A 17310-nucleotide genomic window follows, 5' to 3' on the forward strand; every position below is an offset into this window, starting at 1 on the left:
TGAGACCCAACACTCAGTCACAGAAGCAACAAACTGGGGTCAATGGTAAAGGTCAAAGGTCAAGATAGGAGAGAAACTGATCAGAATCATCAATGAAGCTGCAGGAGAAGCAAAGGAAGATTCACCGAGTGTGTCTGAGTATTTCTACAGATCCCCAAAATACTTCAAATACTTTATGTACAGACAATTTATAAAAATATCACATCACTTGTGAGCAACATATCATAAAGATCATACTGGGATATGGCTGATATAGGTAGTATCTGTGCACTCAGTGTAACAGAGAGGAAACCAGGTGAGGGGAGGCGGGGCTCTGGCAACAGCATGCACCTGTCCAGCCGTGGTGAGTTAGGACAAGACCCTGACAGGACTGTCTGGCCAAAGGGCCTCAGAGGGCCTCCTCTCCCTCTACTGCCCCTCAGGATAGAGGTGGGCTGGATGCGACTGCCATCAGCAAATAAAAAGGAATAAAAACAGAAAGATAGCAACTCAAAACAACACAAACAGTCTGTTTCAGTGGTGGATGGTCATATTAATCATGGTCTAATCGGCCCACCTGCAGTTTTTTTTTGTTTTTAATCTAAAGGGGCAGCCAATCAGAAAAAGTCAGCTTACAGAAGGCGGGGCTTAACATATTACAATTATGAAATGTAAAGAAAATCCTAATATAATACAAGAAAACAATCAAAAACTTGACCAGAGTTAAATTTATCTGTTTTGTTCTTCAAGGCCGTGTCATCATGCACCTCTGAACCGCTTTCAGCACTGCCTCTATCTTCAACTCTATTTTCAGATCACTGATCTCTAATTTCACCGTAGAGTTTAGATGGAGAGCATCATCTTCTGGGTCAAACTGACTGTACTTTAATGTTTAAGATGATTAAAAAACAAACAAACTACACCCTCCCAAATAGCCTTCTATCTTCAGCAGAGAAGTCAGCAGGGTCCGAGCCAGAACCATGTTCACTGTTTTTTGAATTTTCCTGACTTGTGCATTGTGCAAGGTCTTTGAGAGAAAAGTTTGGCTCTTTTTTGTGATGTGTGCCTGAAGCAATCCAGAGGTGTGCAAGTACACAACACTGAAGGGAAGATTGGACAAACATAACTTTGCACAGAGAATAAAAAGTCAGTTTGGCTTCTCGATTATTAAAAAAAGGCTTTTTTTCTTGCTTAATTCCAAACATATAAAACACAGAAACCCAGTTTTTGTCAGCGAAGCTCCATTTACTGTACAAAACAAATCACAAATATGGATCAATGTGTTTATATCTAAGGTCTTTCTGAGGATTTCTTAGATTTGAACAAGAAAAAAAAATTCCACACATGACCAAAAGGAACAGATGGTTAAATATGATCCCTCTGGAGAAAAAGGAAGGGATTAGGGTAATGAGGTGGAAACACAGGTAAATGAATGAATGAATGAGCTTACCTGTCCCCCTCCAGGCTTTTTCTGCTGCCCTTTGGACAGTTTGGACCTGGAGAACTGTTAGACTGCCTGTGTTGGCACACAGCGGCCACAGAGAGAGAGGAAGAAAAACAAACACGATGTGGAAAATGGCGATGCAGAGAATGGCCCAACTGAGCTCTGGGCAAGAAATACTATAAAAAGGTTCAAACTCAGTCTTTCTATTGGTTTATGGAAGCTGCATAGCTGCAAAAGTGCTTTCAAGCCAGAGAAGTGAAGAAATTCAGAAGAGAGAAGCAGGTGCAGCACAACAAAGGAGAGATTATACAGCCTTAGACAACAAATATTTACAGGAAAAGGGTTGGAAGCGGTGCTGATCACAAGATCTACGATGTACATATCACTACAGGACAAGCTTCAGGCTACAGGATAGGCTTTCAAGTGAGAGTTCAGGGACGTATGAGCAGGCAAGCAGAACCGCAGCGTGTCAGGGGTCGGCACAGGGGGGTGGACCCGGTGTACCTGTCTTCCTCAGGGGCCACATGTTCTACTAAGATCCTGGGGCTCGGGGGAGTCGTTCGGGGCAAAGAGTTGGAACACCTGGAGGGGTGGGAAGGTGGGAGGGAGGAGGAGCATCCCAGTGGGAGAGAGGTTGTTAGTGAGGAAAGGGACAGTGAAGGCTGCTTTCAACTTCATGGCACAACATCAGGTAAAAGCTCCACAGAGACACGTTTCTGTGAGCAAACAAACTGACACGGTGGTAAAAATACCAGAAGAACTAGAATTATAATAACACAGTTTTTGTTGCATCTGTAAAATTAAACCTTCCTCACAGACTACAGAGGATCAAACATGGTGTCACCAGCTGTTACATCCCTATATGTTCCTAACAAGAGCTCGGTCAGCAGTTATACCAGCAATCAGACTCCACCAGGGCTCATGATAATCGGTGCGGACAGAATTTCTATGTGCAGTGAAGATGACAGCGATTGTCAGCTTTTTGTGATTCTGCTTTTTGCGGCTATGTGGACCTGCTCAATGGATTTCCAGCTTACAATGGGGCAGTTTGCAGCTGTGTTTGAAGAAGCTGGGATAAGAAATAGCATCGCCAAGTCTGAGGCCAGGATTCTCCAATGGGAAACGGTGGATTACTGGCTCAGGTAGAGACGTACAGAAAGGGATGAGTGTGAAGGTGAAGCTGTTGATTTACTGGCCGATCTCTCTCCTTATCCTCACCTTATTATTTGCAAATAAATAAATAATAAATGCACAGTATCCATGTTGCCATTTTTTCTGTTTACTGACTGCAGGGTGGAATCAATCTTAGTATATGACTCTTGGGAAGAAACTGAATAAGCATATCTGCAAATAATATCTGAGAGAAGCTGCACTCAGTTACGCTTGCTGGGACCTTTGTGGTTTATAATCTTATCTGTTCCTGTTTAACTCCTTCATCTGTCTTGGAGGTTAAACGAACTGAGATATGCAAACAACTAGATAGTTTGAGTTGGGTTATTTTTTTTAAATGAGGGTGTATAATGGCAAATTTACTCATGTATGAAAGGGGCACATGATGTGAAGGGAAGTGGAGACATGCAGCATCCTAACACCCAAAAAGTTGAATGACTCCATCAGAAAAAGAGTGCAGATAGAGGTGATGGTGTGCATGTTCTTCTGATACCTGTCTCTGTCAGTAGAGTGAAAGTCTGGTCTCAGACACGTGGTGCTGGCGCTCCTCACTCTGTCCAACGATGGCTGCAGGTCACTGCACCGCCACAACAGGGCAGCAGAGAGAGAAACAGAGATGCACAGGGACAGAGGATGCGAGGAGGAGGCGAGGTGATGAAGATGTTGACAACAGAAGGATGATGAGTGGGAAGGGGAACAAGAGATACAGCAGAAATAGTCAAAAGAAAGATAACAAAATAAGGCAAAGAGTGAAGATGGGAGACCACCACAGAGGGAGAAGGAGAAAGGATGAGGCGAGCAAGTAAAAAAAGGGAGGGTTGATAAGAGAAAGAGGGACAAAGAAAATCCAGAGAAAATCAGAAGAAAGGTAACAAGAAGTGAGAGACAAAGAGAGAAGAAGGGAGGCCATGAGACAGCGCATTAAAACGGTAATGGCTCTGATGCTGTGTTTCCATTTATCACCGCCAGTCACTCCTCGCGGCCTCGCAGAGTGAGACCACTCAGATGGGAGGTTGTCATGGGAACCAGGTCTACATGGGAGAAGGGACGATTCGTGTGTCTGGGAGTGAGCGAGGAGAGCAGAGCTCCGCTGCATGTCTGTGCTGTGTCACATCATGCTGCTGACAACAGCTACTATCAACAGATGGCCGGCTCGTTGCCATCGCATGACGTCGCACACGACGCTTTGAGGCCAAACGCCTGACACGGGCGGCAACAAGAGCTTAAGAGTAACACCCTGCTTTTACCAGCACACGCTCCAAAGGGAAAAAGAAGCAGTTCTGGGTGGCAAGAGGACCAATGGTGGGAGGACATGTGAAGTGGGTGTGTTCTTACCTAACCGTGACCTCATCAGTGAACCTGAGCACACGGTGTGTGAGGATGCTACGAGGCAAGGCGCTGCCCCCCTCCTGCCTGTGGGGCGGCTTGCTCTTTAGGCATGCGGGGAGGGTGGAGCTGTGTGCCAGAAACCCCGCCCACAGTGGGTGGGGAAAGACCCGCATGCAAAGAGAGGCAAAGGAAAACAAAAATGACACACACAACTGAGAGAAACAAGCCAAATAAGTGCAGGAAGGGGAAACAACATGAAATTAACAAATGAAGTAGAACATTTACATGGCAACATAAAGCAGGGTAGCTTTAATGCATCCTGTCCACAGCTTATGTAACAGCTCGATTAAAAGGCTTCCTGCAGCATCGTGCCCACGAGATGAGCTACATGCAGTCTGTGACTTCAGAGAGCCGAGTGTAGAGATTGTTCTCTGGTGGATTGGCCCCGCACACATACGTACAGGAAGATTACATGTAACACCAATTACGTAACACAATCTAAAGCTACAGAGGCGACATGTGGCGAGGAAACCGAGCTGCAGCAGATCTATAGGATGTACGCGCTGTTATCAGAGCAGAACAGACAAAAATGGAGGGAACTGCTCCTACATGAAATGTCCACATAAAACCCATCGTGTCCCCCAAAGACCTTCATGAAGCAAGTCTCACTATTTCCCCCGCACTGGTTACCTGGGCATGTCCCCAATCAACTGTAATGAATCTGCTTAAAGAGCTATACCTTTACTACCATCTTTGCTGCAGTCAGATTGTAAGTGAGGATTTTTGAATGCTTCCCCCCTGTTTTTCAAACTTTTGGGGCTAAGCTACACCAAGTTATACAGAGTGGAATACATTTTAGCTTTTAAATTTTGGAAAGAAACTGAAATAGCATATTTCAAAAAATATACGAGCGTTTACTGTTCTGTGAAAGCAGTCAGAAGCAGGAAAAAGGGAAAGTAAGCAGATACTACATACATACACTCTCTGATTCCATCATCAGCATCTGAAAAATGATGTTACTTCGTGTGTTTTAGCCCATCAGCTGCAAAGCATCCTCAGGTTTCATTTAACCAGCAGTCATCATCAGGGTACTCTGGGAACTTCAACCCAAGCCAAGCTACAGCTGTTCACATCATTCAGGTTTTTTCATGAGACTCGATGGAGACAAACATCAGGTTCCTTTAAATAAGACTAAAACCACTTGTTCTGCTCTTTAGTTAAAGTTGGTCACTAGTGGACATTATGAGCAACCCTTCATACTAATACACAACAGGCAACAAGCCCTTGCTAGTACGCACTTAAATGGCACTGCCCCCAAGTTTAACCTGGTAAGCGGACACTTTGTGAGGCAAACAATGGTTTTGCATAAGATTACTACAAGTTGTGAAAGTTCTTAACATTAAGCAATCTCCATTCTCCACATTTCTACTTTCTTTTGTTTGTAAGCCTCCTAAGGGTCTACAGACAGGCTAACAGCCCATCTCGGCTTCATTTAGCCACAGCACTTTTAAACTAAATGCTAATGCCAGTGCTTACAATGTCAACAGCATGCCAGCGCTCTAATTAGCATGGAGGAAGACAGAAATCGAGTTAAAATGCTATTTAAATGTTCAGTGGTCTGCACTGTTACCTCGCAGTAAAAGGGGTCGAACCCAGGACGGGACTTTCTGTGTAGAATTTAAGTGGGTTTTCTTTGGGAGCTTCAGTTTCTCCATCCATCCAAAAAGTAGACGGATTAATGCTGCCTGTCTTGGTCTAGGACACTCTAGCAAAAGAGTGTTAATCTCGAGAGTTTCCTTTCTTGGTTAAATAAAAGTAACAACAGTAATTAAAAGTTTAGCAAGTTCAGTTTGTTTCTGCAGTCCGTCCAAACCATCGAGTAAGGGGAAGTCGCAAATAGCTAAACTGGTGTTACAATCATGCTTTTGTGTCCCTAAATGGATCCTTGGCCCTAAAAGTTTTGGTCACCCGTTGGTCAGCCCAAGCTGTTTTCACACATGAATATCTCCAGACTCACTGTTTGGTTCAGGTGAACTGCCCGTGCAAAGTGTGCAGAGTAGGTGAGCTCTGCTAGACCCTCACACGCAGCGTTACTAGAAACTGCAATTACTCCAATTGTGTTTCTTTTATGATTTGTAGTTGATGGGCTACACGTGTAAGATTAGCAGTGTGCTCATGTAAAAGATTGTGTAATGCAGATGGGAAAGCAACACATCTCACTGAAGCGGCACCATGACAAAGCAACTTGGCACACACTCCGACCACAGCACGCACAATCAGCACAGCGGCCTGGGAGACATATGGGCATTTATTGCATTGAGTGATCACTGCCACGAATAAATGGCCCACCAACTCCACAAATGAGTCTGGGAAAGCTGGACAGGCACAGAGAAGGGTTTGCAGGACTGCCTTTAATGCTAAAAGCTTACCTGTAAATGTCTTTATGGATACCGTTTACTAACAGGGGCATTTTGGGGGGGAGGGTGTTGCTGTATCTACCTATGCTCCTGGTTGTATGAGCGGAGGTCATGCACGTAAAGGAAGACAAGAAAAAAAGTGGAAAGACAATCCATAACTGCTGTTATGTAGAGAAGACATCCAAGGCAAAAAAAAAAAAACGAAATAAAAGAAATTATTCACAAAGCTTTGCCTTCTTTGAGGTCAGGTGCCGAGCGGGGCTCAAATCCCCGCATACACTGTTATGAGACAGTTGAATTTATGTGTGCTACAACTACTCGTCACACTTTTGTCTTCATGCATGTGCAGAAAAGCAGAAATAACAGACACAACCATAACCAGCATGTTCCTTTTGCATTAAAAAGGCCAACTTTAAGAGTTAAGATGGAGTTGTTAAAGTATAGTGAAAATGGAAATGATGACAGCTACTCTTTTTCTTTTTACCTGTTTGTGTGCAGGCACTCGGCACTCCCGCCCCGGATAGACCTGTGCATCTCCAGGACCTCACTGTCATTGGCATGACGATGGGTGAACAAATGAAAAACAACACAAAAGAAGAGGATGGCAACTCAGACAGGTAAAGTGAAGTTATGAATGACAGAAACCAGGAAATCATAATTCTGAGATTTCAATCAAGTCTCCGTTCAACAGCAGAGAATCCCATATGGAAAAGACTTAGAATAAACCTGTGCATACACTCCTGTAGTAAATGTTCATGTTTTACATACAACTCTTAAGAAAGTGGCATGCAACGCCACTACAGTGTGCACTTTCTATTTTGAGTCCAAAAGTGCATCTGCAATGAAAAGGGGGCTGTGCACTGTCTATGATGGCTTAACAGTAGAAAAGCTCTACACCGTCCACATTCAGTGGCTGCAGTAGGAAGAATAAAACACTGACCAACTCCCACTCTGTGGGCAGGTTTCACATGGGCGCTGGTGAGATCGTTCAGAATGAATCTGGAGTCTGCAGCTCCGAAATGGAAATTTCCATCATGTTTTTGGTGCAAGGTTGTGCAAACATAAATGCAGTTTTACATTTTATGTGTTTGGACTGTAGTAAAATACGTTTCTGTGAGTCATTATCATCAACAGCAGCAGCACATAGTATGGCAGCCGCCATTGTGACGAGGCACGAAGCACAGCGACCAGCTGCTTCCTCTCCACACGTGACAGTGTGTCATTTCCTTTCAGATGCACTGTTGACACTGTTGATGTATTTGTGGAAACTAAAATAATCTGTGTCTTTGCTTGAATAAGCTTGATTCCTGTTCACTGAGGTTCGTTCCTGAACTGCAGCAACTTTTTGCACAGCATTGCTCTGCTCATGCTCTGCATGGTTTGAATACATCGTCAGCACAGCGGCAGAAACAGCGGCATGTTCTTATCAAGCAGGGCTGTCACGTGTTCTGTTAAATTCTCTTTAGCTTAGAAGAGTTTAGTATTACGTGTCGTAAAAGGCTCAACAACGTTTGTTGTTGTTGTATTTTCACAATTTGCCGCGATCAGCGTGAGACTATTCGGTGTAAATAACTGTCTATGTAAACAGCCACACTCGCACACATTTAATGTGCACTTGATTTAATTTCCTACAATTATATTGCATGAAGAAACTGCAAAAAAGGCCACTTTTATGAGTAAACAGATTTAAAGATATAAAGGAGACAATAACTGCACTGCTGTAATCTGAAACTAAAGCATCCAGCATCTAATTCACTGAAATTATACACAGAGCAAAGTGGTGGAATCTGCCCAAATCCAAATCCTTAATCCTAAATTTGCATCATGTGGGGCAAAAAATTCTAAGAAGAGGAAGGAAAAAAAAGAAACTCTCCAAAAACCCAAGTCGTTCATAAACACCTCCACATGCAAGGAAACCCAAGATGCACACGAGGATTCCCAGAAACTGCTTCACAGCAAAAAGACCATCTGACCATGAAAGACACAATCTGGCGACTCAGAAGTAAAATACCAGTGCTGTGCGTGCGATACAGCAGGAAGTAAAACTTGAATCAGTGTAAAAACTGAGAAAATAAAGAAATTATTTGTACATAACTCTAACCCAGAACCACGGCACCAGCAGTACACGGGTGTGTTTTAACAGTCGAGTGGACGTACAATATGTGTAAACACAGCTTAGACTTCCTAAGTGTTCCTTTCTGTTGCTCTACATATCTAACAAATCTTTTTAATTAATGCAAAGAAGAACAGAGGTCCAGTATTCTTACAGATGCAAGTGCAGCACATGCCATGTTCTGTGTGAAGGAACCCGAAACTTTAAAATACACATAAAACTTCAACATTTACCACAAGTTCTTTTTCTATTTCTTTTCCATATGGGTAGTTTCACTCTGTTAGTAGTATTAGTAGAAAATAGTTTGGCAAGATCACATTACACACACATAAACAAAAACAATATTCAGCCTTTGAGAAATATATATAATTGTGTCAAAGCCCCAGAAGTTCATGTTTGATGATGGCCAGTTTCGCTGTTAGAGAATCAACCATTGATCTGACACATGTCAATCTTTCTTTTATTACAAGTAAAAAAGTCAACTAGAAGAGATTTTCACTGCCCCGCCCCTCATCCTGAAGATCCCAGGAGATTCCAACAGCAGGTTACCTGTCCTCAGAGTACTCGTAGTCCGAGTCACCTGAGCGTTGGTGCTCCAAGTGGGGCTCGTGGTAATGGGAGGGGGAGTGGGAGTGGTGGCGGTTCTGGTGGATCTCATCCAAACTCCTGATGATGAGAAAACATGTCATTTCTATATGTAATGTGAAAATGAGTGCAGTCATTAAAAGAAAGAAAATACGATAAAATGAAATAACTATAAAGTTGTGACTTTATCATGTTTATTCTCGCTTTACTGAGATCTGACTGAAGATTTGATGTAGAGACACGATGAGCAGGGGTAAGAAGTGAGATTGAAACGTTCTAGGTAAATGCTGCCTGCACTGCAAAGCAAGATTAATGTGTTGTTCGGGCATGTTGAGCCTAAAGTCAGAGTTTTCAGTACCAGGAAGGTGGATGCCTTTTAACCTGGCTAGATCACCATGGCAACTGCTGTGCTGAACACAAGCTAGAAGAGCGATTAGAGCACATTACAAAGTCAATCAGTCCATTTGTTGGTTATTTATCACCAAAAATTCAATGAGTAAAGATCCTTTCACACACAAGTGATTTGTCACTCTTCGTTTGGCTTCGGGACAGTATCAGAGCTGAGCGCACCGAATAGCTAAAAGTTTGAAGTTTCAGAGCTCTAAGATGTCGATTTGACATTTGAGATGAGCTGCAGCCTGAGCGTGCAAAGGGAAATAAATACATTAACTCAGGAATTTACACAGCTAATGATTTTCTGTCAGCTGTGCTCTGTTGTGGTGTTTTCTGGTTTACAGATTTGTTTAGCGTATCAGTTAAGGTCCCTGAGTCTTGGACCCAGAGGTTTGAGTTTGGCATGTTTTGGGGTTTTGTAGTTCTACATTTTTTATTATTTTTGTTGATTATTGTTTTATGCTTCCGTATTCTGCATTGGTTATATTTAGCTCTCTGCTGCTTTATAGTTTTAGTTTTATGTGTTTTCCTGGACGTTTTCCTGGAGAGAGGATACATTACCCAAGTTCAAAGACAGTGTGATTAGACACTGATGTACAACTTTTATTATTGTGGGAAAAAAGCAGAAAAAATCTCCAGATCAACCACCCATGAAATGTGACCCATGTTGTGGAGACCCGGCACTCAATCAAACATTTTAGATTTGAACTTCTGCTGCACTGCCAGCTTCTCCCTGGGTTAATGAAATGTTAACAAGAGCTGAGGTGGTTTGTCTCTTCCAGCTGTTCCAATTATTGAAATATATAGACAGCATCATCAAAAGCATCCATATGTGGGTCTCCAAAGAAGTAAATTCATTAAATATTCCCCAAACTGGGATGGGATCTGTCAGAATGGTGAATACGATCTACTCTTTACATCTGGCCAGCTGTGACACACAGAGTCTGTCGTGTGCCTGGGTCATTTGACCCAGTGTGTTGTGTTCTTGTATTTTCAAGTCATTTTCTATTATGGTTCATGGTTAAGTCCACGCTGGTAGTCTTGAGTTTAATCTGCGGTGCCTAGGTTGTTCTGTTTAGCATCTCTGTTTTGCCCTCTGTGTCTCTCTCTGTGTGTCTGTGTGTATATATGTTGTGTGAGTTCTTGCGTCTTGTTTCCCTTGTTTCATTCTATGTCCCCCCTGCCCATGTTTATCCATGTTTCCCCAGTCTGCCATGTCTCTCTTGTCTCCGTCTTTGCCTTTCCTCCATTTCTGTGTCATGTTCCTCCGTTTCCTGTTTTATTGTGAAGGTCTCCGGCTTCCATGTTCGGTGTGTCTAGTTCTGCTTCCCCTGTGGCGTCACGTTAATTCGTGTCAGCAGTGTTCCCCGTGTGTTTAGGTTTCACTTTTTAGTTTTGTGTCGCTTTTTCTCCCAGTAAATAAAGCTGTATTTTGGAGGTCCCGTCTCCGTGAGTCTGCATTTTGGGCCCTGTCCTGCCTGCGTTACACAGCTGTACTGTTTACAGTTTTACTGTTAAATCATTTGTTACACACAGCAGCCATGCTCAGGCTGAGCCCTGAGCTTCATTTTGGTTTTTTAAATCAATTTTTTTTCTTAATTTCTGCTTAAATTCAAATAGTGACAATAAAATACTAAATAAGCATTTTATATTTTATTATATGTTCATTTAGTAACTAAAAGAACCAGCAGGGAATCTGGTAACGTCACATCTCAGATGGTTTAGTGCAGCGGTCCCCCATCCTGGTACCGGGCCATGAGAGTTAAGGCTCGTGTGTGAAATTAATGGTTTTCAGGGTTTTTATCGTTATTTTTTTTAATCGTTGTTATCATTAACTCATTAACTTTTATCATTAACACTTTCCCAGGGCTTTTTCCTGTGTGTTATGAATAAATCTTCTTTTATTTGGTACCGGTACTGGTTTTATTTTGTATTTATCCTCACCAAATAACACAAACAGTTGGCTAAAAGTGCTTTAGAGAATAAGATAGAGACCCTACAATAACAGAGAGAAAGCACCAACAATCAGACGACACCCTGTGAGCAGCGACAGTAGGAAGGAAAAACTCCCTTTTAACAGGAAGAAACCAACAGAAAGAGGCTCAAAAGAGGGCAGCCATCTGCCGTGACCAGAACAATGCAGCAGCGGACTTGTCGAGCAGTAATCCTCGCAGCTGCAGTCCACAAATTAACAAGCAACGTCAAGCTTTTCTTTAGGGTTCCCCCACCTGCCAAATCATCACTCAGAGTTCAGCAGGTAAAACTCCCCGGTGTAACTCACCTTTGCATGGGCACGTGTGCAGGCCGAGACCGAGCTCTGCACGTGTCCTCTCTGTGAGGCGACACCGAGCGCGAGCGGTGCTGGACGGGTCGCTGCTGCTCGGGCACAGCCAACGTGCTGCCCCGCTCTCTCTCCCTGGAGTTACGCTCTGCGCCTGCACCCGCACACAGATCCAGTGTGGACACACAAACACGTGCAAAACAAGCAAAATACATGTTTCAAGATTCACAGATATAACATACACACAGGAGGGATACAAACACTCACACACATCCAGGCATTAGTTGTGTCCTTAGGTAAGGGTGCACCAGTTGTAATGAGTCAATACTACTCGCTACCGTTACAGGTGCCATTCACCTACAGACTGTAAAACATCACATCTGGATGTTTTACAGGCAAATAAGCAGCTTGCAAACGCAGTGTAGCTGGTCATGTGACTGTTTCTGCAAATGTGTCTGTCAGACCTGAGCTCAGCTTGTTTTAATCCCATGAAGTGGCTGATGAGATGACAGATCAGACATTTACAGTTACAAGCCTACAAAGCTATAGTAAGTCACATGATACAGAAAAAAATGCAGTAACAGAGCATTAGCCTCATTTAAAGCTGAGATCGGCAGTAATGTTTGAGTCTTACAGGAAAAAAACATCTCCTGTTGTGTGAGAGAAACCTACACTTCTCCACCTCCTCCTGGCTTTGTGATGGGAGACTCTGGCCAATCACAGGTCAAAGAGAAGCTACTCTAATTGGCCCTTCTACAAATTCATGGGAACTTCCCTTTACTAAGTGGCAGATATTCCTGAATTAAAAGTGGCTATTCCACCGACAGCAACTACGTACATTGCAAAGCAGCCCAAAAAAGGGACATTTAATGCACTAAAACACATCTCATCTCAGGAGCGAATGACAAACTATATTCAGCACCTCTCATTGCTCCCTGGATTGGTAAGATGCTAAGTTAAATTTTCTGTGATGGTCTTGATGTAGTTGGTTGTGGACGTAGCATGGATGGCCTTCTGGCTGCTGGAGCTGATGTATAGCCTATATATGTCTGATGGGGTGGAGTTAGGACAGTTATAGGAGAGAGGGGGCTGCAGGACATTTCATTAAGGAGTCAAAAAACGGTGACGCCATCCCTTAACTAGGCTGGCAGAAATCCTTGACGTTGCTTCTAACCCTAACCTAACTTTATATGGAATGGTTGAGTGGCGTGCCAAGACATTGCTCCCAATTTAGTGTGATCTCTTCACCCATTCGTTCATTTTCTTATACCACAGAAGGGTTGGGGCCAGTTCAAGCTAACATAGGGTGAAAGGAGGGGGGTGTATGGCTTCTGACCTCTTCACATTTGGGAACATGTGACATGCTACGATTTAAAAGTTTCATTAATGGTTAACGATACAGAAAATACTCTTGGCCACCAATGCAAAGATGTAAAACTGCAAACTTTACTTTGATTTAACCGCACGTGGGAATTACTGGAAATGGTATACAGCAATCTGACAAGATTCTGGGACAGGAGTGTAGAGCGCAGAGGCCAGTGGTCACTTTGCTCGTCCTCCTCTAATGGCTGATGAACACCCACTTGTGTTCTGCAGAGACACCGAGACATTGGCTCGGTGTTTTTTGGGGGCGGGGTTTGGTCTTTCTAGACGTCTGCCAACTCTAGCTTTAAATATGAACGACAGGATGTGAAACAGAACTGTGCAAAGTGAAGTGAGGCGAAGGTCTCAATCATGACTTGTATGGATCATTAAAGGTAGCAGCCAGTTGGGGAGCTTCTAAGAATACACAGGAAGCATCGCTGGTTGGATAAGTACAAAAAAACAACAACCTATGTATAAAAACTGATTCTCAAGATGAAGTTAGGTATACACTTGCACTGCAACTAAAATTAACACTTTTTTTTGGCCAATGAATGAATAGTTGAGTGAATGAATTCATCACCTGTGGTGCACGATTTAAGCTGTGGCTAAGAATTGTGGGTATTGTAGTACAGAGCTCTGTTATTTGAGGCAAAACAAAATAACAAGGAAAAGAAAAGAAAATCATAGTAATGTTCAAATAGTATCCTGATCATACTTGTGGCATTTTAAAGGCTACCAAAAAAATTAAATAAAATTGCATTAATGTCTAAATCAATGCACACTGGAACTGAAGCGAGGGCAGAAACAGGCAGCCAGCAAAGCAGCTGTAGCTAAAATGTCTTCTATTGTCTGTGTTCAGTGTGCTTTCAGTGAAGTAAGGAGCAGGAATAGAAGCATGCAGGATTGCAGGAGACGTAGTGGAATGGCAGTGAACTACTGCAGCTCTGCAGTGCAGCATGCACTCAGTGCGTCGGTGTTTCTAAGACCCAGCAAAAGAGGAGAAAATGCTCATGCAGCCTCACGCAAAAATTCAGAATCTGCACCCCAGTAAGAAATGTGATGATTTGCAAAATACTTTCGGGTGTTTTTGCTGATTCAGCTTGAATTAATTATTTTAATTTAGGTTAAATTTTTAGAAATTTATAGAAGCAGACCCAAAAGGTTTCCACAGGACATGAAGGGAGGATGCACAAGGATGCTCTCTCACGCAGTGCTGGGCACCTACAGGCTACTACGAGGAAACGCTCAATAACCATGACCCCCACCCACCTTTAGTCACTACTATCAAACCATCATCAAACTCTGTATCAATGATGCGATGAGACCCTGCACACATACAAACGCACACGCAAAACACCCACACACAAGACAGGGTAAGGTTGAGAGATTCTCCCACGCTGAGAGGGACACTGGAGAAGGCTCAGAACAGGAAATGTTAGCCACCACGCTCAAACACTGTTGGTTAAAGGACACACAGCCTGCAAATAAATGAACACACATACTCTGTAGTTTCCTGCTGGGGCTGTCTCCATGGACGTGTCTCCGTGGGAGGTATGGAGAGGGCTGTGGCAGAGGTATAGAGGACACGTCATGTGTCTGGAGCTTATACCAGTGAGGAATGTCGTCTAGCAAGGCCGTCTCCAACTCTATGAGGATCTGAGGGGGACAGAAAGGGAGGTGGCACATGAGAAAAATGGAAAGTAGAAATCTTCACACGTGTGAAGACATTTAAAAGAAAATCAGTTTCATCCACTCAGAGAATGAAACTTTAGGCAATCATATTCAGTAAATATACAACAAGTTAAATCCTATGTTAGGCAGACTTAGCAAATTTTGGGTGATGGGTGTTTCTCACAGTTCCCCCTGTCATTCTCTCCGCAGACCGGTATTTGAGAAACATGTTTGCACCATTTAATTTTTAAAAACCATTTAAAAACTATAAAAACTGTTTTCACTTTCTTATTGCTTTTAGAGTAACAGTTCTTTTGAAGTTTATATTCTTTTATCTACTGTTTTCTTTAAGTTTGTATTGCTGTTTTGTGACTCCTGTAAGTAAAAAATCCTTTATGGATAAATTATGGTTGCTTGCTATCATCTTCATCTGTAATCAGAAGTGTCTTTAATTTAAAACATAGTAAAAATCCCAAGATTTTGGGAAACATTTGGGAGCTGGCAGAATATGTAAATGATCAATACTTGTCTGAATGAAGTCAGTAAGACCAGATATCTCTCATTTCTTCTCCAAAACAGCTCTGGCCTGCTGTTTCAACCATCTATTTATGAGAGGCAGCCAATGAGAGGAAAGTCTACTTAAGAGCCAAGAGAGGAGGAGCTTAAGAGGGGAGGGGCTAAAACATTGCTTCGAACTGAAGAGCTGGACTGGGAGGCATTACAAGATAAATAACAATTTGATAGCATATTAGTTCATTTTGAATTTGATGGCAGCAAGACAAAAGTTGGGATGAGGGAACAAAAGGCTAGAAATGTGAGGGCAGGAACAGTTTGCAACTAATTAGGTTAAATGGTAACAGCTCAGTAACATGACTGGGTATAAACGTGCATCTTATAGAAGTACAGAGGTTCATCGTGTCCTTCTGCATTCTGATTCCAAAAGCTGCCAGACAGGACAGGATTTAAAACACGTGCACCACATCCTCTGGACTAAAGAAGAGTTCAAACACTGTCAATGCTCAACAGTATCTACACGTTTTAGAGCAATGTATGCTTTTCTTTATATGACATCTACACTGACATTCAGGGAAGACCTTCCATTTTGCATCTAGATGATGCCAAACTGTATCGATTCCAACAGCATAGATACCGCAGATACATGTAGTAGAAGAGTTTGTGTAGTGATTAGGCCTACCTGAGGTTCAGACTAACTAAAAACATCTGGAGCATCATGAAACCAAAGGTTCCACAAAGAAGAACCAGGACTGTTAAGCAGCTGGAGTCTTCTATCGGACAATAATGGGACAACATCCCTGTTCCTAAAGTGCAGCAAATCTAGCAACTGGTCTTCTCAGTTGATCTCCACCTTATTTTTTTAATTTTGAAAATGTAAAAAATACGCTATACAAACACAGGCCATTTACCATTTACATATGTTTCTTCTACTAAGGTTAAAATGTGGATTTAGGGAATTTGATGTGTCTATTACAAGTTTTACAGTTCAACCAATAAAATGGCTTTGATTGGACAGTGGCTGTCACGCACCTCGCCCAGGAATTCACTCTCCTCCTCCTGGACTCGAGGCTGGTCCCACACTGTGATCTCCAGCATGCGCTCTCTGAAGTCTCGCCGATGAACGTGGGAATAAATAAAGGTCTGGTTCCACTTGGGCTCAGCGCTCTTTTTCACCGTTTTAGTCCGTCGTTTACTCTTATCACTGGAAGAGAGAAGAAATCATGGATTCATTCAGTGTGCAAGAAGGAGAACAGTATGGTTTTTTTTTATTGTTCAAAATAAAAACTATAGATGAAGAAATACCCGTGAGATGCTCAATAAGTAAAAATGAACACAATGAGCTGACCTCCTATCAGGCAGGAAGTACATCTTGACGTAGGGGTTTCGAGGTCGTCCGTCTGGTCGGGGTGGCAGGTCTATGGCTTGAAGGACGTTGACAATCAGCTGATGGCCCACTTTGTCGTACCACAGCTTCACCTATAACAATGCATAAAGGCAGTTAGCATCCTTTTCAATCTATATCCAGTCAGATGAACCTCATTGTGTTTGTTCCTGATACTCACAGAGAGCTGTCCAGGCAGAACCAGAGGAAGGTCTCTGAGAGTGCTGGGACTAGTAGGGGACATCACGGATATAGATGGACGGTCCATCTTCTGGGACTCAAAGGAGCTGGAGCCTGCTGAGGGATCAACAGAATGAATAATAGGAAAAAACATTAACTGAAAGCACATTTTAAAATATAAAGCCTGTTAAGCTGGTGATATAAAAACTTACTAGATTCTAGAGGAGGGTGGGAGGACTCTGGGATTCTTGGGATGTCTCTGTAAAAAGCAGAAGAGTCACAGAGTGTATACAAATCTTCCCTTACTATATGTCATTCAGCTGGCATATATCTCTAAACAACAACAGTTTCTAACACAGTAGAAGAAGAACAAAACCAGTCAGTCATATTAACAGTGTGGGGAAAACAGCAGGTGGCCAAGGACTGAAGAACAGGTGGAAAAAAGGGGATGTCTTTCTTGGATCTGAAGGATTTCAGGGAAGATAC

At 42.8% G+C, this 17310-nt stretch overlaps 1 protein-coding gene across 19 annotated transcripts in view; it reads right to left on the reverse strand.

Annotated features, from left to right (window-relative positions):
* rims1b (regulating synaptic membrane exocytosis 1b) overlaps window positions 1-17310 on the reverse strand; it is a 95679-nt gene that overhangs the window by 24009 nt on the left and 54360 nt on the right. For 3 of the 19 annotated variants that reach the window (XM_082536718.1, XM_082536717.1, XM_082536725.1), the window contains 15 exons: window positions 17037-17083; window positions 16826-16941; window positions 16609-16739; window positions 16293-16464; window positions 14579-14732; window positions 14346-14402; window positions 11712-11865; window positions 9002-9118; window positions 6824-6886; window positions 6352-6429; window positions 3929-4048; window positions 3087-3170; window positions 1928-2005; window positions 1430-1495; window positions 331-444 (listed from right to left, as the gene is read on the reverse strand). In XM_082536718.1, coding sequence (XP_082392844.1) covers window positions 331-444; window positions 1430-1495; window positions 1928-2005; window positions 3087-3170; window positions 3929-4048; window positions 6352-6429; window positions 6824-6886; window positions 9002-9118; window positions 11712-11865; window positions 14346-14402; window positions 14579-14732; window positions 16293-16464; window positions 16609-16739; window positions 16826-16941; window positions 17037-17083 — 1551 coding nt within the window. Of the gene's footprint in view, window positions 1-237; window positions 445-1429; window positions 1496-1927; window positions 2006-3086; window positions 3171-3928; window positions 4049-6351; window positions 6430-6823; window positions 6887-9001; window positions 9119-11711; window positions 11866-14345; window positions 14403-14578; window positions 14733-16292; window positions 16465-16608; window positions 16740-16825; window positions 16951-17036; window positions 17084-17310 lie in introns of all 19 variants that reach the window. The other 16 variants (XM_082536722.1, XM_082536729.1, XM_082536726.1 and 13 more) reach the window with 12 other exon arrangements.

The sequence above is a fragment of the Aulonocara stuartgranti genome (genome assembly GCF_965226115.1).
Source record: "Aulonocara stuartgranti genome assembly, chromosome: 6".
Lineage (NCBI taxonomy): Eukaryota > Metazoa > Chordata > Actinopteri > Cichliformes > Cichlidae > Aulonocara > Aulonocara stuartgranti.